The sequence below is a fragment of the Lepisosteus platostomus genome, chromosome 9 (assembly GCF_059453375.1).
Source record: "Lepisosteus platostomus isolate fLepPlt1 chromosome 9, fLepPlt1.hap1, whole genome shotgun sequence".
Classification (NCBI taxonomy): Eukaryota; Metazoa; Chordata; class Actinopteri; order Semionotiformes; family Lepisosteidae; genus Lepisosteus; species Lepisosteus platostomus.
In genome coordinates this window covers 62,805,651-62,828,527 of record NC_142619.1, presented here as the reverse complement: position 1 = coordinate 62,828,527, position 22,877 = coordinate 62,805,651, and the positions used below count along the sequence as shown (strand labels likewise).

General features: G+C 45.3%; 2 protein-coding genes across 7 annotated transcripts; one reads left to right on the top strand and one right to left on the bottom strand.

Moving 5' to 3' along the window:
- Positions 1-879: 879 nt before the first annotated feature.
- uqcc6 (ubiquinol-cytochrome c reductase complex assembly factor 6) lies at positions 880-4,460 on the bottom strand. 4 transcript variants are annotated; one of them, XM_088646128.1, is made up of 3 exons: positions 4,335-4,460; positions 3,253-3,446; positions 880-1,350 (listed from the first exon to the last, which is right to left on the bottom strand). In XM_088646128.1, the coding sequence occupies exons 2-3, from the start codon at positions 3,358-3,360 to the stop codon at positions 1,255-1,257; spliced, it is 204 nt and encodes a 67-aa protein (XP_088502254.1). In that variant the 5' UTR covers positions 3,361-3,446; positions 4,335-4,460; the 3' UTR covers positions 880-1,254. The 4 variants fall into 4 exon arrangements, with proteins under 4 accessions (XP_088502254.1, XP_088502256.1, XP_088502255.1 ...); XM_088646130.1 differs by having other exon boundaries at positions 4,018-4,407; XM_088646129.1 differs by having other exon boundaries at positions 4,130-4,406.
- A 3,676-nt stretch (positions 4,461-8,136) lies between these two features.
- Positions 8,137-22,819, top strand: LOC148655451 (G/T mismatch-specific thymine DNA glycosylase-like). 3 transcript variants are annotated; one of them, XM_088646113.1, is made up of 11 exons: positions 8,137-8,295; positions 8,651-8,722; positions 11,722-11,870; positions 12,569-12,795; positions 13,103-13,172; positions 14,419-14,554; positions 17,518-17,600; positions 18,424-18,518; positions 18,840-19,011; positions 19,310-19,438; positions 19,552-22,819. In XM_088646113.1, the coding sequence occupies exons 2-11, from the start codon at positions 8,667-8,669 to the stop codon at positions 19,695-19,697; spliced, it is 1,263 nt and encodes a 420-aa protein (XP_088502239.1). In that variant the 5' UTR covers positions 8,137-8,295; positions 8,651-8,666; the 3' UTR covers positions 19,698-22,819. The 3 variants fall into 3 exon arrangements, with proteins under 3 accessions (XP_088502239.1, XP_088502241.1, XP_088502242.1); XM_088646115.1 differs by having other exon boundaries at positions 8,140-8,295; positions 8,655-8,722; XM_088646116.1 differs by lacking the exon at positions 8,651-8,722 and having other exon boundaries at positions 8,142-8,295.
- The last annotated feature ends 58 nt before the right edge of the window (positions 22,820-22,877 follow it).

The following is a 22,877-nucleotide window of genomic DNA, read 5'->3' as shown; positions in this document are numbered from 1 at the left end:
GTCAAAAAGGAGATGGTTAGCCTCCAGAGAAATGCCGGTCTGCTGCAGTAAGTAGTTAGTGGACCAGTAGGTGGTGTGCTGCTTCCCTCTGGAGCACATTTTCTTGCCAGCTGTAGGTGGTGCAGTTCTTCAGGTTGATCTGAGTGGACATTAAAATGACTACCTGGTTACTACAGACATGTGGCACTATAAGCGTAACCCTGCTCTCCTGGCTTCAATTGTCTCCTTAAAGTGCTTCATCAATTAAAGTGATGAAGCAATTTAAGAACATTAACTGTAAACAAGCCTGGTTGGTAGTTAATGGATCCAGCTACTTCTTGAAAGAAGCCAGGGTACTGGCTCCAACCATGTGACGGGGTAGCTTGATCCACACTCCCACCATTTCGCTCCAGCAGAGCCTTTCTTACCTCCAAGGTCCCCCTGACCTGTTGTCATGTTGAAAAATATTGTTCCAGTCAAAGTATTCCATGTCATAACTATATTACAAAGTTACTGAAAGTAATCGAGGCAGTGGCAGGGCTGCTAGTGCGTAATGGACACTGGGTGGGATGAACTGGGTTGTTTCTATAGGTACAGTGCTCTGCGATTCCTTGGTACGATACAGACGCAAGCAATTAAGTCCCAAAGATGTCTTTAATGTTGTGTATCAGGAGTGTTGAACCCGAGTGTTTGTTTTTTTGTTGTGGTGTATGACATCTATTTTGATGTGATAACAGCACAGATCCCACTATCAGAATCAAGTTAATGTTACAATTTCTTCGACACAAGTCTTGAATTCTAAATCCCATGTGTTTCAGATAATGACTCAGACAAATTTAATTAAAAGCCTCTGTTAATAACACCTAAACTAGAGGACAACAACATGTACAGAGAAATACATTGAGAGGTGAAGGTTATTTTATTAGGGAAACAATCACTAAACTGCACAATGGCCCTTATCCTAGTGTACTGCTAAACAGCAGATTACAGAACCTCTTAACCTCTCAGAATTCAGAAGGCACTTTATCACTATATCTTTCCCTCAAGGTTGTTGCAAACTCACAGCTTGTTCATGCACACACTTTTTAATAAAACAGTCGGACAGCTTTTTTCCCACAATGATACAGAACTTTACCACTCAAAGAGTTTATTTCATAGTGCAACAGTCACAGCCCTGTTGAAAAAGACTGTTCCAGGCAAGGTGTCCCAAGCCATAACGACACAAGTGAAAGCAGGTGTCCTGAAAGGCCTGGAAGAGCTGTGGGTCCTGTGGCTTCACGGTCTCTCTGGACCCGGTTCTCCCTGCTGGCTCTTCAGTCCCAGCAGCTCTGTTCTCAGCTCTCCGGGCTTCGGGGGGACTTCAGGGATGGACTTCAACAGAGCAGAACGCACAGGATTAGGGAGCCAAGACCCAGCACAATATTAAAACAAAACATTGTTTAAAAACAATCTAATCACGCGTTTTAATTGCTTACACTTATATAGCGCTTTTCTGGACACTCCACCCAAAGCGCTTTACAGGTAATGGGGATCCCCTCCACCACCACCAGTGTGCAGCCCCACCTGGATGATGCAACGGCAGCCATAGTGCGCCAGAACGCTCCCCACACACCAGCTCTCAGTGGGGAGGAGAGCAGAGTGATGAAGCCAATTCAAGATGGGGATTATTAGGAGGCCATGATTGTGAAAGTACAATGGGAAATTTGGCCAGGACGCCGGGGTTACACCCCTACTCTTTTCGAGAAACACCTTGGGATTTTTAATGACCACAGAGAGTCAAGACCTCGGTTTTACATCTCCTCCAAAGGACAGCACCTTTTTACAGTATACTGTCCCCGTCACTATAATGGGGCATTAGGACCCACATGGACCACAGGGTGAGCGTCCCCTACTGGTTCCACTAACACCTCTTCCAGCAGCAACCTTAGTTTTTCCCAGGAGGTCTCCCATCCAGGTACTGACCAGGCTCACACCTGCTGGGCTTCAGTGGGCTGCCAGCGGTGAGCTGCAGGGTGATATGGCTGCTGGCCATATCACTTTTTTTAGGGCTGAAATTATGCATAAGCGTTCATGCATCATTGCCAGTTTGCAAATCAGATCATTTTTTTTATCTATTTCCCCAGGGAAACATCGAAAACAAGCGACGACTCCTCTGCTTCCCTGTCACTGAGGCTGAGCATGGCTCCACCCTGAAGACGGCCACTTTCTCCACATTCAGAATAGTAACAATCATAATCAGCCATGTAACCCTGCAGCTCACAGCTGGCAGCCCCCTGAAGCCCAGCAGGTGTGAGCCTGGTCAGTACCTGGATGGGAGACCTCCTGGGAAAAACTAAGGCTGCTGCTGGAAGAGGTGTTAGTGGGGCCAGTAGGGGGCGCTCACCCTGCAGTCTGTTTGGGTCCTAATACCCCAGTATTGTGACGGGGACACTATACTGTAAAATAGGCGCCATCTTTCGGATGAGACATAAAATCGTGGTCCTGACTCTCTGTGGTCATTAAAAATCCCAGAACAATTCTTGAAAAGAGTAGGGGTGTAACCCCGGCGCCCTGGCCAAATTTCCCTCTGACCTTTACGAATCATGACCTCCTAATAATCCCCATCTCTGAACTGGCTTCATCACTGTTCTCCTTCCTGCTGAGAGCTTGTGTGTGGGGAGTGTACTGGTGCTGTCACATCATCCAGGTGGGGCTGCACACTGGTGTGGTGGAGGGGATCCCCATTACCTGTAAAGGACTTTGAGTGGAGTGTCCAGAAAAGCACTTTATAAGTGTAAGCAATTATTATTAGCATACTGACGCGCCGGTTTGTAAATCCTGGCTCAGATGGAAGAGTCCTAGTCCAGCTCTATTGCCTAGTCCAGCTCTAGAGTCCAGCTCTAGCCAGCGAGATTTCCTTGAGGCCTCCCTTCCCTGTACTGGCCAGTACTGACCAGGCCCAGTCTCGACGAGCTCCCAGGATCGGATCAGGCCGGGATGCAGAGATGTCAGGATTGCTCCTGTATTGTAAGGTTACGTCCAACTAACAGGTCCAATCAAAACAATGCTGTGCAGCACCAACTACTGAGTCTATTAAATTATCACACACTGCAACCTTAAATGTCAAACAAATGTTTCAGATACTGAAATAGCTGATGGTATTCATGCTTTCATTAAAAAAACATTTGCAGATCTAAACTAGTTTAATTGGCATGGCCCCTTTTCTTTACTGTTGCGGGATACAATAATCGCCAGGCACGGAAAACTACCGGACATACTGAGGTATATTCTTACCAAATCTGGTCTGTAGTACCTATGAACCACCTGGGCTCCCGCGAACATAGCTAAAACACTCGCCCCCAACATGCTGAGGTAGCGAGGCCAGGACACGCCGGCGGGCATCTGCAGACACGGCCGGTCGCCGGGGTCAGGGGAGGCGCACCGCAGTCGGGCGGGTCCGGGAGACGGGTCCGGGTTCAATACTCGGGCTAAAGTGAAAACAGCGACAGTCACAGTCCGCTCTTGTTCAATTGTGAACTAAAAAAAAAGTATTGTTTCACAACACCTCTCCGGTTTCCATCTCTTACGATAATGACTTCGACATTTATATAACACTGCATAAAAATGATTTTACCAGTTATTTAAACCGCTTAGCTTTTGTATGAAAATTGTGTAATAATGTTAACGTTTAGCCAAACAACAGTGAAGGCGATATGGATTTGTTCAATTACACACACTATATTCTTACATTTTATTTCCTTAAAACCAGTATTGGAATTTCATCTTGACCTTCAGAAAATGTGTCTTTTATTACGCAGCGGGGCACATTGTCACTGCCTAGTGCTTTGCCTCTCTGCACGTTTATAATCCCAGTAAAGGCACAAATTGACAGACGATTTAACACACTCATGCATTTAAAGTGTTAGTTCCCGTGTACACAGCTGTAGACACAATTACACGTCCAACAGCTGCGATCTGTCTCTGGATTATCCAGTTCCTACCGAGAAAAAACCGGGGTACGCGCAAAAAATTAACAGCGTTTAAAACCAATGGCGTCACCTATCGGAAAGACAACTCTTCAATACAGAAGAAATATTTTCCATTGAATCCGTCCTTTTCCCATGTACGTTTTGTAAGGTTCTGCTTGTATAAAATCTTAAAATAAATGTACCTTTTAGACACAGAAATCTAAACTGTTTCGGTATTTTTTGGGATTTATCGCCTGGCTGATCTAGTGTTTAGCTTCATTAAAGGTTACATGATGACACAATCTGGGTATCGGTCTTCTAAGATTTGTCGGAAAGGTGCCACTCCTAATTTGAAACACACAACGAAAACACGAATAACATCCAAGCTGCATCCCGCAACCAAACCACCTTTTTGTGACTCCTTGTTCTTTAAACTACACTATCGCTGCTTCCTTTCCCACGGTGTCCCACAAAAAAGGTCCGTCGTGCAACTGACGTCGTGAGTAGGCGTTAGTTCCGTCCAGTAATGTCGAGTCTCTGTAGCAAACTTACCCTACAGTACCTCCGTCACCAGTTTCTGTGCTGATCAGAAAACACCCGAATGCATTACATGAAATCAGCCGTCCATTGTGATTCCTGCTTCTTTGAAATTTTGCAAAGGGGACAGAGTGAAATTAGTTGGTCAAATCCGAAATGATAGTTGCGTCTTCAAAACGGGTCCCCCCTCCATCCATGCAACCCTTTTTCTAATCCCTTCATCCAACCCCGGATCGGGGCAGAGCAAGAGCCTATCCAACTGCCAAGACAGGATACATCCTGGACGCGAGGCCAGTCCATCACTGGGCAGAGAGACACAAACACAGGCTCGCACACACACTCACGCCAGTGTGTCTTTCGACCGCAGGAGGAAACCAGGGCACCCGGAGAAAACCCAAATGAGCACGAGGAGAACATGCAGACTCCACACAGACAGCACCCTAGATCTGGAATTGCAGCCAGAGCCCCAGTGCTGCGACGCTGCTATACTAACCCCTGTGCCACCATTTTAACGTTTTACTCATTTTAACTTAGCAGAAACAGAAACTATCAAATACACAATGGAAAATGACGGTTTATGGTTTATGGATTACTGTTTTTCAGTGAATAGAAGAGGCTACTTTCAGCCTACAGAAATGGCCGAATGAGATCCTTGGATCCACAAGTTGCTAACTTCGGCACAATAACCTCCGCTAGCGTGTAACCTCTGAGGTTCTTAGGATAGCTGTGTACAGCCCTGCTCTGGATGCAAATAATAACTAGGGAAGGTAGGGAAGATTTCTAAGACAAGCTCGATCAAAGCACTTGTGGAATTCCAAGAAGGGAGACTTCATACGCTAGAGGTGAAAGAGATTTCGGTCCCTGCAATGGAACGATTGACAAAGAAAAGATCTGGAAATATCCATGTTTACGGGCCAGATAAAGATGGGCAGAGCACAACAGTTGGAAAACACCAGTTAGTGCGAAAGCACTTTAATTTTCTTCACTGGGAAAAAAACCAACATATTCAAAATGAGGTCAAGAATACAGTTCACGTTTTTTTCATTTGCTGTGAGCAATATTACCCACACAGAGATCAGGAAACAATGCTACAGGAAATAAAATAATTATTTTACATTATTTAAAAAGTGAGATTGCAGAGGGGTTGAATGATTTCCTATTTCCATTACACCTGGAGGCACAGAGGCGTCTCCCAGATGGGAGTAGTGTAAATCCTGAGTGATGGGGGGTGAGATACACACTCATGCTCTTCTCTGGGCTCTGTTTAAGAAGTGCTATTAGGCTGATGTGGTTCACTGCATTTTCCAACCTAATTTCAGTACCAATGTTACCAAACCAACAGGTAAGACAGTACAGTATGTTAAATGAGAACATAAAAGACATGTTTCTACCACTTGAATTTTACACCACAGAGCACAGGACTGATGTAACACTAATGATTTGGTTATCAATGAGCTTATTGATCGAAAGCGCAAGGTTTTCTACACAACGCAGAGTGACCCAAACCTTAAGCAGAAGAAGCTGTGTCTCTGGCAGGCAAGAGCATAAACATCTTACTGATATCAGTAATATCTGCATTTTCTTCACTGCCACAGGGAATGTTTAAGACCTGAGTAAAGAAGGTCTAGTCCCATTGAGATGCAAAGAAGGGTAAGACCTAAGCAGTTGACAACTTTTGGAAGGAGTGTGTTGAAGCTCTTGTTAATCGATACTCATCTGTCAATGACATTATATTCAAATCCATCCACACAGCCCCCAGTTAGAAAGGATCTTGGAACTCTACCAACGTTTAAGGTGGTGATAGAAATATTACAATTTGATGCAAATAGAGATTAATAAAGTAGCTGAAGGTGATGGAGCTGGCACTGAAATTTTTAAGTGCAGTGAACAGGAACAATACTAAATTCTCTCATCATACAGCTCAGCAGTCATGAGGTTATCCCGAATGAGTGTGAGGCTGCCATGGTTGTGAAAATCTTCAAGAAAGAGGAAAAATCCAGCTGTGGAAAATACAGGGCAATTTCTCAGCTGTCCATCACTGGCAAGCTCATGACAGTGAGCTCATGACAGATCCTCTGGATTATCTCATCCTTTGTGCTGGAGAACCTCTCTCAGGTCCAGATCAGATTCCAGATTCCAGATAAATCAGGTCCCAGATAAAATGAATTTTAAATTAAATTTAAAATTGAATTTAGGAGTGCTGTACTATTCTGATTCCAGTCTGTGTGTCTAGCAGTGCTGTATTACTCTATTTCCAGTCTGTCCAGCAGTGCTGTATTACTTTAATTCCAGTCTGTGTGTCTAGCAGTCCTGTATTACTCTAATTCCATTTCCAGATTGCAGTGACATCTTCACATTCTAGTTCCCTCTGAGAAGTATTCTTTTAATTTGCCATATATTAAAATAATATAGATTCCCCCATCCCCTGCAGCTGCCACTCTCCCACACCTCCCCCATTAGCACCGGCAGCGCTGACAGTGCTATCAGCACCATCCCCCAGTCCAGGCTGACCATCACGGCCGACCAGGTGGAGAGGGCATTGAAGAGGCTGCACCAGGGTAAGGCCACAGGACCAGACGACGCCTGTCCCAGAGTTCTGAGGGCCTGTGCTGATCAGCTGAGCGGAGTGCTCCAGCGACTGTTCAACCTGAGACTGCGCTTGGAGAGAGTCCCTGTGCTCTGGAAGACATCATGCCTGGTCCCAGTACCAAAGAAAGGGCGCCCCTCTGTCCTCAACGACTATAGACCGGTAGCGCTGGGCAGGGGCAACATTGACCTGTTTTTGGACTAAACATGAATTCTCTGTTTACAGCTGGTTTTCCTGTTTAGAACTGATTTTTGTGCAATATATGCTGGGGATTTGTGCAGTATATTTAAAATGTGCAATACATCTTTTTGTGTACTGTACATTCTGGTTTGTTTTGTATCTTCTGTACTGTGAGCAATTCTGTATACTCCTTTTTGAAACTTTTTACTGCGTTTCTCACTGAGTGTACTTACTGTACTGTATTGTGTATTATTGATCATTTCGTTACATTGTTCTGTGTTGACTGTGCCAGGCTGCTATTGCACTGTAATTTCCATCACGGGATTAATAAAGTATCTATCAATTTAGTAATTCAATTTTGTAAGTATTGGACCTGTAGTAAAATATTTAAGCAATCAAATACTAATTTTTAATAATAAATAATGTTTTAATTAAATAAAACAAATGGACAGCTAAATATTCTGTGGGTTTATGGCTCCTCAGTGAATATGAACCTGTCATCCCAATCCCAGGAACAGTTTGTCAGAGCAGGTTCTCGCCTGCAGTCACACGCAATCACCCATGCCCCCCTCCAAAACGGGTGTGCCACGACATGAATTCGGGTAGGGAAAGGATGACGCGCCTCGCTGCACGTGTTCTCTTCTCAGCCAATCGCTAGGAGCGCCGGAGTTCAAATGTCTTACGACTACAATGACAAAGAACAGGGAATGAAGGGGGGGGGGGGGGGTTCATTAAATCTTGTTAATAGCACCTCAAGAAAAACGTAGTTATCTGTTAAAAATAAACTGTATAAAATAAAATAAAATAGAGGATCTTTAGTACCTGGATGATTGTTTTTGCCTGGAGTAGCCCATGTCGCCCGGGAGAGAGATAGGAGGGAGAGCCCGATCCCCCCACCGTGTGGGAGTTGGTCTGACCCGGTGTCAGGGGTGACGGCTGCGCGGTGCAGGCTCGCTCCAAGTCTTTGTTGTCTGCGGTAATTCGCGCTCGGTTCGGGCTTTTTAATTGAGCACAATCTGTGGTTTTTTACGAAGGAATCCCATTTTCTCACGTCACTTGAAGCAGGTATGTTATGCATGCGCTCAGCGCAATACTTTGTGGATGAAAGCGGGCTGTTTTCCTAAGCGTAACATATCTTCTGCTTCCTGTGTAGCTAGGCCATGGCGAGCTTTTCTGTAGTGAGTTTTAGATCCGAATTTTGAAAGGTGGTGGGAGGGGGGAATGTAATTTAAGATTAGTATTGCTATAGTTTTAACTGCTGTCACCGTGAGCGCTGAAGATCGACAGTCTCGATGTTAAACGTCGGTACGGTGGTTTTGTGAAGTAGCTGAAGTCCTTATGACTAAGACTGGGGGGGACGTGTCAGTTTTTAAAATACACGTTTCTGCTTGCTGCTGTCATTATTATTAATCTGTTTAAGTAAGTCCAACGTAAAGATGGAAGAAAAGCAGTACGCGTCTTTGACGGTGCCTACGGAGTACCTACAGCACTGGTGAGTCTGTCCCCTACACGTCCATCCAGACGAGTTTGATTGCCTTTTCTTCACTCTCTCTTCTCATAACTGTAACAGCCTCGGCGGAGCCGGCGTGAAAAGTCACCCCGCTGTGTTGCAGTTAAGGTGGCGCAAATTCGCCTCGGTGGCCGAAAACACTTTGACCGCCCGGAGTCATCGTGCGGTCAGCCGGTAGACTCTCTCTGCCCTGCTGGCACAGCGGGTTAAACCTCTTTCTGCTGTTCCGCAGACGGATACGTGAAAGACGAGGACAGCATAGAAACTTACCTGAGTTTAGTGCTCAGGTCCGCGTGGTCCGGTCCAGCTGCTCATGGAATTAATGATGAAATACAGATGTTTTCACTGGCGTGGTGCGCTGCCCTCCATGCATCTTGACATTTGATCAGTGGAAACGCGTCCGCTTGCTGGTAAACACGCACCACACTTGAGTTCTGCTGGAGTTCAACAGCGTCTTCTGTGAGAGACTGGATGGCTACATCGAGTCTGATGATAAGATAAGATCACTTTATTGGCCATATATAATTTAATGTATTAGGAATTCGTCTTTTCGCAGACCCCAGCTTGCTCTCCATGAGACACACAGACAGGGGGAGAAGCTTGGGGTCAGAGCGCAGGGTCAGTCATTTCTATGGCGCCCTTGGAGCCGTTGGGGTTTAGGGCCTCGCTCAGGGGCCCAATGGAGTAGGATTCCTCTGCCGACCAAGGAATTTGAACCGGCAACCTTCCAGCCGCAGGTGCAGATCCTGAGCTACAGTGACACCGCTCCACCCCTGATTCAGTGGACTGTAGGAGAAACGCAAGCTGATAGATTGCGGATGTGTGCTGTTCACACTGAGATCACTCAGGATTCATACCTGATGTGGCTCACTGTGTGGTTGAGTGTGTTTCGTGTGATTGTGGAAGACACATTTGCACGTTTTCCCAAGTATCCGACTTTTTTCTTTACCCATTGTGAAAGGTTACAGACTAGTGGTCTCATGGCCACAGTACTGTAATATGGGAGGAGCCTGAACTCTTTCTTGAAGGCCCCTTGGAGTCGGTTTCAGTCACTAGTCCCAGAAGTAGGTTTCAGGTTCCCACAGTCCTCTGTCTGTGTCAAGAGGTTTCTCCTGTTTTCAGGCCCTAAACCTCATTTTCATTTGAGTCCCAGAGTCCCTGTATTGCTGTGTGGCTCATTCGAATGAAATCCCTTGTATTCAGGGTTCTGAATACATGCATGAAGCCCCTCATTGTCTTCTATGTTCCAAGACAAAACATTTGGCTCCCTTAGTCTCAGTGTGATGTTCCATTAAGGCCAGGAATACATCTGGTTGCTCTTGTATTATCTCTAGAGCAGCAGTGTCTTTTTCATAACGTGGTGACCAAAACTGAACTAATTGAACACTCATTAGTTCTATTTTGAATGTAACTTGACACGCTGTAACCCCACACTCTTAACAACACATCTGTGTATTTTGTTAGTCTTTGTTATTGCTTCCCTACACTATCCTCGATTCTGGAGGACTTGTGAGTCTGCAGGATGTCTGGGGCTCCAGAGCCCAAAGCTGAGGAGCATGGACAAACTGATAACTTCGCTCCAATTAAATGAGCTGGGTCAGACCAAGAGTGCAGATGTACCGAAAAACTGCAGAGAGACACCAACTGTCCAGGACCAGTAGTTTCAACTCCTGGTCAAGTTAAAAAAAAAGCGGGTGTACACAGTCTTTCTCACTTCAGTTACTTCTTTGGGTTCAAGTATCATCCATCTGATATTTGAATTTTACATTTGTGTTTCCTGCATGTTTTGTATTACCTTGCACATATCCACTTTGTTTCATTTGTCACTTGTCTGCCCAGTCCTGAATTTATTCTGTTAACACTAAATGCAACATCACCTGTTCTAGTATCGTCTGAAAACCCAGCAAGCTGAAAACACTGTGCAGCAGTCTGGATCAGTTTTCCAGGCCTGGTCTTAGACTCTTCTGTCCTCCGGGTTTTCAGCTTACTTCCTAATAAGTTATTGAAATCTTAGTTGAGAAAATTGATTGTTATATTGCACTCAGGATGTAGCTTTATGAAAAATCTTTTATAAGCTATCATTTTTTAAGAAATCTAGTGATCAGGATTCAGTTGTTGCTCCCCAGTAGCTTTCTGAACGACTCATATCAGTTAAAGCCTTGCAGTCGCAGGTAAGAGTTACACTCTTATAGACAGTTCTCAGTGCTGCTTGGGCCCATTGGTTCAGTTCTTCAAGTCAGGGAAACAGTAAACCTAAGAGGAGTGCTGAAACCCTACCTACTAGGACCGGTTACATGCTAATTTCTCACCTCATTTTATTTAAGAACTAAAAATGCTATACAAGTACAAGAGAGCAGTTCCCTTTAAAGGCTTAATGAGCCAGATCAGTGGAGGGAAAGCCTGAGAACATGAGAGCATCAGGACTAGAACACACTGATGTCAATCGTTGATAAAGATGGGAGGAGCTTCATTCCTTGAATGTATGCCATTTATTTACAATGTATACCAGTTGTTCAAGCCTGCTTCTGTAGTTCACTGGCTGTGGTTTATTCTCCTTTTTTGTGATTGTCTCAGAGTCATTTGAAATATCCCGGTCAGGTTTGTGAATAACTTTCCTTATGTCTTTAAGTACAAGTGATATTCTTTTGTACCACCTGGACAAGAAAGCTTAATATTGCATGTACAGGATTGTTCCTTGCAAATTTTTATGTATGTATTCACAAAGCAAATTCAGTCAAGGAGCTGCAGTCTGTAGAAGGATGAATGATTTTTATTAATTAATTTATTTTACATTCAGATGTCTGGGTGTCTAGTTCTGCGGAGTGTAGCAACAGCTGCAGCAGAAGTTTATTCAGTCTCTTTTCTGTACAGAGAAAATATAAGCGTGGTCTCTCCAGTGTGCGTCTTACAGAAGCTGACATCACGTCAAGTTCCCTCGTATTTATGCATTTTGTTTGTTTTTGCTTCTTGTTTGTTTGAAGGTTTCAGTCCACTCAGCAGATCCAGGCCCTCCAGGCAGCCCAGTATCACCAGATGTCCACCGTGCCCCCCTTCGTAGACGGCACCAGGGAGGAGATGGAGGCGCACGAGCCGAGCGTCCATCAGGAGCCCCCTCCGGCCCCCGTGCAAGGTACTGGGCTGAGGACGCGGCGGGGTTCTCATCGATCGGCCGGAAAAGGCGGTGCTTGCGCTGAAGCACAGAAAGCGATTAGGCTGCATGTGAGAATGCTGTGTTCGTCGCTGCAGGAAGCTCACCCTGCCGTGTGCAGGTTTCGTACGAGGGAGTGTTTTGCCACAGTGTCCACGAGTGGGGCTCTCAAGTTTGTCTCCGATGTGGGCAGCCCGTGTTCATGGCGGGGCCTGTTGCTGATGTTGTGGAATCGGAGGGGAGAGAGAGAGATCTAGAATCAGTACTAATGGGCAAGAAGGGCAGGAGCAGAAACTGGTTGGGGGGGAGAGAGAGAGACATAGAAGCAGTATTAATGGAAATGAAGGCTTTGTAGCTGATACTGGGCAGGGAGAGAGTGATAATGAGGGCGTACCAATGCGTATGAAGGATGTAGAGCTAACGTGGCTTATGGAGAGAGAGACACACAGGCAGTACTGATGGAAATGAAGGGTTTGGTGCTGCCACTTGGTCGTTTTGCCACAATGTCCACAAGTGGGGCTTTCAAGTTTGCTTCTGATAAGGGGCAGCCAACGTTTATGGCTGGCCCCATTGCTGAATGTTGTGGAACCACAACAGAGGGATCGTGGGGAGCTGAGTTCCTCCGGTAACAAAGGTGGGAAACGCAGTAACAAAATGGCGTGGTCCTTCTCTGCCTTCAGCCCCCACAAAGGGCAAGCGAGGGAGACCCCCGGGCAAGGACCCGAAGAAGCCTGGAGCCAAGAAGGCGAAGACGGCGGAGGGCTCCGCGGGCGGCAAGCAGGAGAAGATCTCAGACGCCTTCAAGAAGGTCAAGAGGAAAGTGGACCGCTTCAATGGCGTCTCGGAGGCGGAGCTCATGACCAAGACACTGCCCGACATCCTGACCTTCAATCTCGACATCGTCATCGTGAGTGACCGCAGACGGGGTTCGCGTTTTGCACCCAACTCGTTAAACTGTTCGTTTCTGGAAAGTGCTGCCGTATGGAAAAGCTCAAAGGAATTAATCCATTGATCTTGAATTACAATTGAATTTCGGCAGAGTAGCTGATCTTGCACAGTATTGACGTTAACACATTATCAATGACAGCATGCAGTCAGTGACGGACTAATTAACAGTGCAGAACAATGAATAACATGTTTGCTGATTGACCAGTAAAATGTTTGTATTCGTGCTTGTTAGTGAGTGCTCTGTTTTTCTTATTTTCCATATACAGATTGGTATTAACCCAGGACTGATGGCAGCTTATAAGGGCCATCATTACCCTGGCCCTGGAAACCATTTTTGTAAGTTGTGTGAAAAGTATCTTTATTCAGCACTGTCTTTGTGCTTTGTGCTGTTCTTGCAGTACGTTGTTTGCCGGTCCTGTTAAACGCCTGTTGCAGGCAGTGCTGCAGTCCACACAGGCAGCAGGCTCATCCAAGTGCCAGGCCTGCCTTTACTCCAGGTTTAGAGTATTCCAGCGTAAAACATGTGCTACAATGCCTTACCCTTTCCACTTATGCCCAAAAATTTGTCAATTACACATCAAATGGAGATGGAAAATACTCTGTTGGTCAGAAGATTATAGATCAGATCTATGTGCAAAGTGATCTCATTTTTAAATGTTTTGACATTGTCATTTCAGTGTATTTAAGCCTGTTTTGTGTTGCATTTAATGCAAACTGAATGAATATAAAGTATGTATTTTGTTTGGGATTATTGCATGCAGACCTTGGTTTGGGTTGGTTTTGTAGCTGTTAGACCAGGTTTGACTCTAATGAGATGAACTTCAGAGTTTGCTGTTTGAAAAGTCTTTAAACAGTTTACCAGCTGAGACATTGGCAATACCCATGTCCTGAGTGTGAGGGATTGAGACACAAAGAAAATATTTTATGCAACATGTTAGGAAGAAGAGCTAAATCAAATGTATGGTATTGGATAAATACAATGTGTGGATAGTTAAGATAATCTTTTAATTACAAGAGTGTTTATAAAGCTTGCTATTAAATGTCTGCTTTCATTTAGCAGCCATATCACCCTGAAACTCACAACTCGTATCCCACTGAAGCTCTGTAGGTGTGAGCCTGGTCAGTACCTGGATGGGAGACCTCCTGGGAAAGCTAAGGCTGCTGCTGGAAGAGGTGTTAGTGGGGCCAGCAGGGGGCGCTCACCCTGCGTTCTGTGTGGGTCCTAATGCCCCAGTATAGTGACGGGGACACTGTATTGTAAAAAGGTGACTCTCCGTGGTCATTAAAAATCCCAGGGTGTTTCTTGAAAAGAGTAGGGGTGTAACCCCGGCCTCCTGGCCAAATTTCCCATTGGCCTTTACCAGTCATGGCCTCCTAATGATCCCCGTCTCTGAACTGGCTTCATCACTCTGCTCTCCTTCCCACTGAGAGCTGGTGTGTGGGGAGCGTACTGGTGCATCATCCAGGTGGGGCTGCACACTGGTGGTGGTGGAGGGGATCCCCATTACCTGTAAAGAGCTTTGAGTGTCCAGAAAAGCGCCATATAAGTGTAAGCAATTATTAATTATTGTTAATTATTTAGGGAAGTGCCTTTTCCTGTCTGGTCTCAGCGACACCCAGCTGAATCACCTGGATGACCAGTCCTTGCCAGAGAAGTATGGGATAGGTTTCACAAACATGGTAGAGAGGACGACTCCAGGAAGTAAAGACCTGTCAAGGTGAGATGGGTGAGAAGGTGAGCTCTCGATTTGTGAGGCAGCCTCTCAGGCATGTCAGTCTGGCCAGTGGCTCTTTTCCCGAGATTGGCCACTTCTTGCGTGTTCTCAGCAGCCTGTAAGGTGTACCATCATTAATTATTTTCATTAGTTCTCATCATTAATCACGAATGCTGGATGTGCTTAAAAAGTTTTATTTAACACATCTATTCCTACACTGTCTTTCTGTTCCTCTCAAAGTCTCTGATGCTCTGAACGTGCCTCACATTGCTGTGAGCAGCAGGCGGGTCCCGAGTGATAACTTCCAGGCAGTGGGAGGTATTCAGATTGCCTGGAATTCACACTGGACAGAAAGAAGTATCCAGTGATCCTCATAAGAACAGCGTGAATGAGGAGGAGGGTCCCTGGTATTTTTACTGAAGTGGGTTTCTCATTGGAGCGTGTGAATTGAGAGGACCGGTGAAATCTGTATTCTGTAGACAGGGATATCCAGGATATCACTTCAGTGGTAAATGTAATGTCGTAACAGCGTTCTCCATTTGCACTGTGAAAGTTAGGACCAGCCCCGCATCAACACAACCCACTAACCATGAACCTTTATATTTGGCCCACATCCAGAACTAGTGCTGAGCCAACTCAGGCTGCAAATGAGTGGAATTTCAGCCCATCAGCTTATTTAATAGATTGGAGGATCACAGCTGGATGCTTCTTGATGAAGCCGATATGCTGGCATCTGTCAAGGTGACTCGGTAGCTCGTTCCAACAATCATACGCAAAATGATGTTTTTATTTTATTTCAGTACATGACGTGAATCGGAAATGGACTGTGAAGTTTAAAATGTATTTATTTTTATAGTTAAGGGATGTAAAACTATCAACAAGAGAAGTAGTGTTCCCTGAAAGTGATATTGTCAGGTACACTTTTATAGTAGTCTTTTCCAGTGCTGAGGTTGTGGTCTAAAAGCCATCTTATTTACTAGACATGTATTTGTGTCGCATTCCTTTTATTTACTGGATTTGAGAAACTGAACTGCAGTAATTGACAAAACGGTGACAGAAAGTCTCCTCTCCCAACATGACTGTTAATAAATCTTTACTTTTGCCTTTTCTTAAATATGATTTAAATCATATTAATAGCCAGGTTGTGCTTGTATACCGCTACATGCCAAGGTGAAGTGTACTTGTACTTGTGGCCAGTAGGCCTTGTAGACCAGGTGTCGGACCCTCAGACCAGTGTATCTGACTCCCCTCCTGCAGTATGAAGAGCATGAGGTTTAACTCAAGCCCTGCAGAGCAGACACTGGGACAGAGGGCTGGTCAGCAACAGAGGCAGTGAATGTTTTATTGAGATTGCGGGCGAATGGTAGTCCTGATGTCTTTCACGGGGTCTTACAGTAAAAATCAGTTTTTACAAAATGGGCTGTAGTAGAGCTTATTCTTTAAAAAAACGGCTTCTCTTAAAAACCGGTGTTGGGGGCATTCACTCTTAGAATAAGAAAATATGCAAAGATGTTAATAACATTGGAAAATAAAAGATCTAAGCTTGTTTCTCCTGCATTAACAAGCGCTACTGTGTGTGACTGCTTAGCGGCAGTAATAGATTTTATATATTGGTGTGGCATGCAAGAGAATTGATGCGGTCAGAGAAAACGATCCGTTACAAATAGGAGGTCATCAGAAATAGCCAAGCGGATCAATCCATAAGTAAATTAATCCTAACCCCCCAACTTGTAAATGATTTTTGGCAAGAATATATCCGAGCGGTTGGTATAATTAGAGGCACCCGAGTCCTTTGTTCTCTGGCACAACTTTTGGCGGAAAGAGTAATAATTCAGGCACACTGAATTAAACAGGTATTTGTTACAATGACGACAAACTAAATAACACACAATATAAAGATACAACACTGCTGTCTTCCTGGACTCTGGATTGACACTTGACCATTTACCCAGAGCTTAATTAACTAAGGTAAATCAAGGTGGGCATGACAACCCAGTCTTTCTTGCATTGGAAGAATGGCACTACATCTGCTCCCCAGCCAACAGGACTTTGAGAATTGTAATGAGGCTTACTAACCGAGGAGGACTCTCAGCCCACTGTGATTAATAGAGCAGTGATGGCTGATTGCCCTAGAGTTGCTCTTGGCTGTTCCCGACGGGCCCCAGGAGCCATCTTCAGCCGTGTGGTTGGGTGGCTTGTCCCAGGCACCTGCTCGTCCATGGGATAAAAACTGCTTTCTGTTTCAGTCTGGAGTGTGATTTCACTTTATGTTCAGCGGATGATTCTGGAACCTCATTTCGATGCTGGCATAGTGTATCAGGTGCACATTAAATACTTCAGTAAAGTCTTGTCCTGAAAAGATCGTTCCCCTGAGCTGCCTGTGAACAACTTGCCCTTATTACTTTCTTTAGATGAGCAATGTCCTTCATGTAGTACGAGTTTAACAAGAATTTAATACAGCATTATAAGTCATTAATTACTTTTGACTTCTGCATTTACTTTATGTATCAAACTTTGTCACTTTACGTACACTCCAAAAGAGGGCAGTAATGAGTCAGCTTAATCCTGTTTTCTTTATTCTTAACATTTCAGACAGTCTTCCTCCTTGAAATGTCTCAGAACAGTGGTCATACTATTTTTCTGCATTGGTCTTTGCTTGAGCAAGACTGTGAGGGTGGACTTGTTCTATGACTAGATGACTTTTAAGCATTTGCTTCGACACAACCTCTGAAAACTAAAGCAGAACAAGATCATTGCCGAAGCAGATGAATATTGATTCTCTTGCCAAAACTGCAAAACATTGTAGATCAGTTCTAAAGTGTTTCCAGATGTATTTGCTCAAGGGTCTACACCGCATCACGCAGTTCTTTATTTTTCTGTTTTCTTTAACACGTGCTCTAAATTATGTCAACAGAATTATTTTTCCATCGGTGATAGGAGGTTATTGTTTGTTTTTTATCTTACAGCAAAGAGTTTCGTGAAGGTGGAAGGATTCTGGTAGAGAAGCTGAAGAAGTATAAGCCCCTGGTTGCTGCTTTCAATGGAAAATGTGAGTATTGAGACTGAGGTTTAAATTTTACATCTTTAAGATACATCATGGGTGAACTGGCTTCTTGTGCATTACTTTAAAAAGTTAGCATGTTTGTGAGTGCAGGTTGTATATCCTTTGTATCCCATTTGCAAACTGTTTTTCAAAGATGCAATCCTTTGTTGAACCCTTTATTGAAGGATTCGTAAAACTACAAATGAGTGAGTTACCCTTAAAGGCATGATTTCCGAGAAATGTTAACAGCGGTCAGCCCTGTTCTTCATGGTCTCAGCGTGGGCTTTTTGAAAAATTAAGCCGAGGACTGACGTCTCTGGGCACTTAACTATTGCAGTCAGGCTAATCGGCTCAAATTAAATGTCTCCGGTTCTATAATGAAAGAGAATGTCTAAGCTCTGCACACAGGAAGAGATTGCTTTGTTTGTAGCCGTTTTAATTAACAAGGAAGATGGGATGCATTTGCCTTAGACCTGGAATGACGTCCATGCAGTTCACACTAATAGATTGAAAGCATCAAATAATGTTAGTTTCAGAATGCCCTTTTATCCCCTAGATTTCTGATGATCTTTTTTATGATGTCAGTCAAAGCTATGGATTATGGTACCTGACATTGTATTTGTTCTTTGGGGGGGGGGGATTTTAAAAGCCATGAAAGGTAAAATAAGAAAACTTTCATTTGTCCTTGGTTTTCTCTGCACTGTTGCAGTCATCAGTGTTGGCCAGGTGTTTTATTCAGTTAGTTCTTTTATTCCACATTAATAGAGGTAGTTTCCTTTTGATAAATGTAACGAACAACTGTCTGCCTTCATTTGTGTTTTGTTTGCAGGTATTTATGAAATATTCAGCAAAGAAATATTTGGCTTCAAGATCAAGAAATTTGAATTTGGTTTACAGCCTCACAAGATCCCGGAAACTGAAACAGTAAGCGGTCTCGTCTGTTAAATACAGTGCTGGTGTCGGAGGCAGGAGGTTTTTAAAACGAGGAATTTCTACTGATTGTTTCCCAAGTTCCTCCTGAAGTGGGGAATGTGTGGTGGTCACATGACCCTTGGGTTTCCAGGGCTCTCCAGCTTTGAGAGACCCTTCCTGTGTTCCCAGCAGTGCAGCACAAGACTGTTCGGAACGTGCATGGAGGCTGATGTCAGCTGAATACATAGATGTTTATGCTATAGTGCATGGCTGGATTGGACTGCACACGTCTGGATAATGGATGTGCATGTTGACCCACGCTGCCCCCTGCAGGTGTGCTACGTGATGCCCTCGTCCAGTGCGCGGTGCGCCCAGTTCCCCCGTGCGCAGGACAAGGTGCACTACTACATCAAGCTGAAGGATCTGCGGGACCAGCTCAAGGGCGTTAGCGTCCCCGAGGAGGTGCAGGAGACGGAGTACACCTTCGACCTGGAGAAGGCCAAAGGTACAGAGCCCAGGCCATCGTAATGTTCGGAGTCCTCCCGCTCAGGAAGAGGCCGGTCGTTTTCAGTGATGCGAAGCGGCCATCAGTGCCGGGCTGTGATCTCTGGGGCGAGCCCTGTGTCGAGAGGGCGGCAGCGAGGCCCGTGCAGGAGCGACCGCGTGCGCTCGCTCGTTGGCGTAGCTGGCCCGGCTGCCGTAAAGCGCTGGGTTAGCACAGACCACTGAGCTGCCCGCCGCCGACAGGCCAGACGGGCCAAGGGACCTCGCGTTTGTGACCTTTCTCTGCTTCTTCCCCGCAGAGGATGCGAAGAAGATGGCCATCAAGGAGGAGCAGTACGACCCGGGTTACGAGGCTGCTTTTGGAGGGGCGTATGGGGAAGTGGGGCCGGAGAGCAACGGCCACTGCAACTTCTCATCGGTCGGGCCAGGTACGGTGCGGAGAGCGGCCTCCCCCTCCTGGGGGCGCTCCCTCGTCGCGCGGACAAGCGGCAACGGGCGGGGGGGGTCCGGGGGCTCTCGTTCACGGCCGTCTGTGTTGCAGAAGCCGCCAGCGGGGGCGCGGTGCCTGCCCTCGCCGTCGGGCAGCTCCCGGACGGGCAGTGGATGACCCAGTCGTTTGCGGATCAGATTCCGGACATCGGCGGCTGCGGCGCTCCCCAGCCGCGAGGCGCCGAGGCCGTGCAGTGAGGCTGAGCCCGCGGGCCCCGCGAGAGCACGGCGGGCCTGTCGCCGCGACCAAGACACCGAACCTCAGTTCCCCAACTGAAGAGTCATTGTGCCGGGACTGTGTTCATACCGATCAGGTATCTCGTACTGCATCCATCCGAGAATTTATATAGTGAGCTGTTACACGATGAATTTTACGTAGATTAGTCGATTCTATGGAAACTACTATTTAAGGATGGTAGGGTTTTTTTTTTTGGTTTTTAATTGCTATTTAATGTAAATCATACATTGTCATTTTTTTTAATGGAAATTTTAGAGGATCAGAAACTTTTACAGAAAGTGCAATTTTACTACTTCTCAGTCTTACATTCGTAAATGTAATAGTGCTCCTGACTTGATTTTTTTTCCACTGGTTTGTTTTCATAGACACAGAAAATCAGGGTTCTCCGATGATACTTGATTGGTGGTTTTACTAGTGAGGGCTTTATCAGGGGAAGTGCCCTAGTCCTGGATTTGATGTTTAAGCTTTTACTTTGCTTTTTTTAAAGCAAAGCCAGTAGTTCACATAAGGAGTACTTTATAAACAAAACACTTCATTCTGTTTTCTGCCTGCCTGGTTTTCTTCTTAACAGCATTTTTACCAGTTTTACACCCAGGTGTAAGACTGATGACCACATTGGCTGTGGAACGGAGTGGTGTTTAAGCTGCTGACCAGGACAGGGTCCCAGAATAGTCTTGTCACACAAGTTACAATTCTACAAGTAGGTTAAAGATCTCAAAACGGTCATAAAACTGCTATAAAACCAATGGTTGAAAAGAACAGTCTTGTTTTTGTGTAAACCAAGTTAATAAGTCTGCCCAAGAGGATGACAATACCAAATCTCTGATCTAGAAATAGCCTGCTAGCTGTGCTGTGAGCGTAGCTGTTGAGCACAAGGGTGAAAACCCATCAGCTGCCTCTTTCTTTTGTTGCCAAACAGATTGACTGACTTCCGCTTAGTGATCGATTAGGGTCGGCTTGGTCACTTGAAAGATCTCATCATGTACTGTGCCTTTTATAAGAAAACGGCAAATGATTTTGTTTTTGAAAACCGTTTGGGCAGCTCTGTTATTCTCAGAAGCTGTTTGGAGGCTCATGAAGTGTAACGTATTTCTCCACTTCGTGGTATCACATCGCGACAGCCCCCTTTTTTGACAGAGGTGTGAGAAATGGTCTGGTCAGTGCAGCAGCCTTTATGTTTACTTGTCAGTTTTCGGGTACTGTATTGTTTTTCCTCCGTGTTGTGCAACACTGAAACTGTACTTTTTATGAAGTAGGGGTAAGGTTTTACTACCAGTGTAACAAAAAGCCTTGAGGGGAGGGAACACGTAGGGGTAGTGAGTTGTGACAGGGTGGCTGCGTGGAGCTCAAGGTGCAGGTTTATTTACAGCCAGGTCACACCCTTGCAGTCCCCCAGTAATCGCCGTGCAGGTCCTCAAGCACCTGGCCAGCACTGCTCTCCAGGTGGCCAGGTCCTCCTCGGCTGCAGCCGTTCGCCTCTCCGCCCTGCTCGGGCGGCATAGCTCGTCCTCCCCTCGTGTTGCTGCCAGTGTTTCAGCTCAGCACCAGGCGCGCTGCTCTGGAATGTCTGAAAGCAGCAGTGCCTGCAGTTGCGTAGTCTGCCCAGCCGGTGAGGCAGTCCTTTGGTTGACTTGTTGACCGATGGGGAACATGGGCTGTTCTAGACAACAGTCCTGCTAAGAGAGCTGCCCAGTGCTCCCACAGCCATCTGCAAGTCCCTGCCACTTGCTCCTAGGATGAGAAGTGGATATTGTTGTCTTTGACTGCACAAGCTACTGCAGGTTCTGGCCAGTAATGGCGTGTGGGGTTCGCGTCTCTGCGTGCGTTGAGGTGAATCCCTTCGCCCAGTCTGCTTCCATTTCCACTGAAGGCCCTGCTCTAATGTCGGCCATCGCTGGGCCTGTTCCACCTGGTTTTTAAAAAAAACGTCCTTCATATTCACCTGGCATCCCGCTCTGATGCTGCTGAGAAATAAACCTGCACCTGCTCTGCGGCTTGAATCGAGCGGTGTGGACCGTCCCTGCCTACGTCCAGGACCTGCCAGTCGACGGGGGCAGCCGGAGACTTCAGAGATTTTTCTCTCCCTGACCCCAGGTCTTATCGGAGGACCTGGGTGCCAGTTGGTCAATATTTCCTGAGACTAATGCTCTCCTAACAACCTTTTTACAAATTCGAGAGACCTGTTCCCTCAAGTTGAGAGATGAAATTAAATTGGAAAGGTATATAAAAAGGAAAAGGAGTTTTAAGGCAACCAGAAGAGAGCTCTCTGCTGAAGTTGCTTAAATATTGCCTTGTGGTGTTCATACTTCCACAAAGCCTTTTGACACAGAACTTCCTGAGCCAGTCTAGAATTTTTTTAAACAAATGAGCAAGCAGTTTTTAGAAATGAGATCATCATAGCTAGATTGCCCAGTTTTCATTACATTTCATCAAAAGCAAATAATGCTGTTGGGTTGAAGTAAATAGAATAAGTCTCTGGAGAAATAATTCTATATCAGTTGAAGCAGATTTTTTTAAAGAAACATTCCATATTAATAATTCATGTTATTTACAGAAAAACTGTGAAGGCTTATTAAGAATTCACTCTTTGTCTACAGCATTTTAAATAAGACACACTCACATTCTTATCTTTAATGAATCTGTGGTGCTCTAAAGAATATACACTCTGGAAACAGTGTTTCTAAGGGAAAATGCTTTGTTTTGCAGTCTGTATTTTAGTGTTCTAAATGTTGACAGGCTTGTGGCGTTTTGTTCTGTATTTTTAAATCTGTGGATCTGTGGTGCAGAATTGTGCTAATGCAAACCAGATCCATGTGGAGCTTGGTGGTTCGTGCTGTGGAGGGTCTCCCTGTCCCACTGGTGAATTAGGAATGAATGCAAACCAGTGTAATTACAGGACTCTCTATGCACAATTGATCATGGTGCTCTAAAATCCAATGGCAGCTATTTAAACTCTTGAGCTGTACTGTCTGTGTACATTATGTAAAGGTGTATCTTAATGTGTTGATGAAGATCGGTGTTCAAGCACATGAGCAATCTGACCTTCCAAATAAAGGTTTTGCAAACCCTTAGTCACTTCAAACATTGATGTGTTTTGTTTGAGTCGAGTAAAACTGGTGACTTTGTCTCTGTATGCAGTT